Source organism: Austrofundulus limnaeus, unplaced genomic scaffold, assembly GCF_001266775.1.
Source record: "Austrofundulus limnaeus strain Quisiro unplaced genomic scaffold, Austrofundulus_limnaeus-1.0 Scaffold632, whole genome shotgun sequence".
In the NCBI taxonomy this organism is placed as follows: domain Eukaryota; kingdom Metazoa; phylum Chordata; class Actinopteri; order Cyprinodontiformes; family Rivulidae; genus Austrofundulus; species Austrofundulus limnaeus.
The window spans coordinates 50021-51349 of record NW_013953034.1 but is presented as its reverse complement, the minus strand read 5'-3'; the positions used below and the strand labels follow the sequence as shown (position 1 = coordinate 51349).

Genomic DNA, 1329 nt, shown 5'->3' with positions numbered 1-1329 from the left:
TGTGTGTGTGTGTGTGTGTGTGTGTGTGTGTGTGTGTGTGTGTGTGTGTGTGTGTTTCAGCCCCGTGCAGCTCGACGACTTTGAGGTTTATTTTAAAGAAATGAGCAAAGACTCGGCCTACAAGTTCTCTCTGCAGTTTGAGGTACGGCTGTAAGCTCCGCCCTGTTTTACCCCCAGTCAGCTGTTTGACCTGCTGTTACCATGTCGACCCGTTTCAGGAGCTGAAGACCATGGGTCTGGACCTGAGCCACGATGCTGCAGACCTGCCCGTCAACAGGCCCAAGAACAGATACACCAACATCCTCCCCTGTGAGCCGACATGTGAAGCCTCTGGTCACTGGTCCACATCACTGGACTGGACTGGACTGGACTGGACTGGACTGGACGCCTCACAGCAACAAGGTCCTGTGTTTGCATGGGTTTTCTCTGGGTACTCCGGTTTCCCCCACCCCCCAAAAACATGTACAATAGGTTGCTTTCAGCCCTGGCATCCCTTGAAAAAGAGATCTGAGATTTCAACGGGACTTTCCTGATTAAATAACGGGAAATAAATAAATTAATTAATAAATTCTCTACTAATCAGAAGGCACAAAAAAAATTACGATGTCTTGTTCACTTTTTGGAATTCCTGATTTAACTTTGTCATGATTGGTTCTTTTTTGTGGTGTAATCATTTTATTTAATGTTTATTATTATTATTATTATTATTATTATTATTATTATTATTATTATTATTATTATTATTATTATTATTATTATTACATATATTTATACTTTTTTTTCTTCTTATCTCATTTATAGTTCTTCATTCCCCCTGGTACCATTGTAATTTTTTGTACCATGTTCGAATGTTCAATAAAGGTTTATTAAAAAAAACGGTAGCTGTTCTGTCTGCAATGAATTGTGGGTAATACACTTCACTGAAGTCCGTAAAAATGCAGACTTCGCGGAAGGGTGGAAATAGTACCCAAAATGGGTGGGGCGAAGGGCAGATGTGGAGAATGTGGGACACACTACGCACTCAAACCCGTCAACATGAACGTGCATTTTAAGAGCACAAAGGCAGAACGAGGGTGAGAGTGTGGGTATTGGGACAGGGCCAATGACTTGTCTATGGGAATCTGGGGCGCCGAACAGCTCGTGACCCGGAAGTGATTCAACACGAAAAAGCTCATAAAATGGAAGTTTACATATCAATAACTAAATTATTTATTTTACTTATCAGAAAACACTAAATGCTATTTTTTTCCAAATATTTATAACATTTTATTTTGTTATTTTAATTTTTTTTTGTGTGTACCAAAAATAGTGGTTGGGCCGCACCCTCGC

At 40.3% G+C, this 1329-nt stretch overlaps 2 protein-coding genes across 2 annotated transcripts in view; one reads left to right on the top strand and one right to left on the bottom strand.

The window, feature by feature from the left end:
- Positions 1–1329, bottom strand: part of LOC106531432 (proenkephalin-A) — a 69663-nt gene that overhangs the window by 28428 nt on the left and 39906 nt on the right. The gene's annotated exons all lie outside the window — the stretch shown is intronic.
- LOC106531433 (receptor-type tyrosine-protein phosphatase O) lies at positions 10–309 on the top strand (the record flags this gene model as incomplete). Its single annotated transcript, XM_014027303.1, is given in 2 exon segments — positions 10–142; positions 219–309. Coding segments are annotated over 2 exon segments (133 nt in total), but the record flags the coding sequence as incomplete, so codon positions are not given.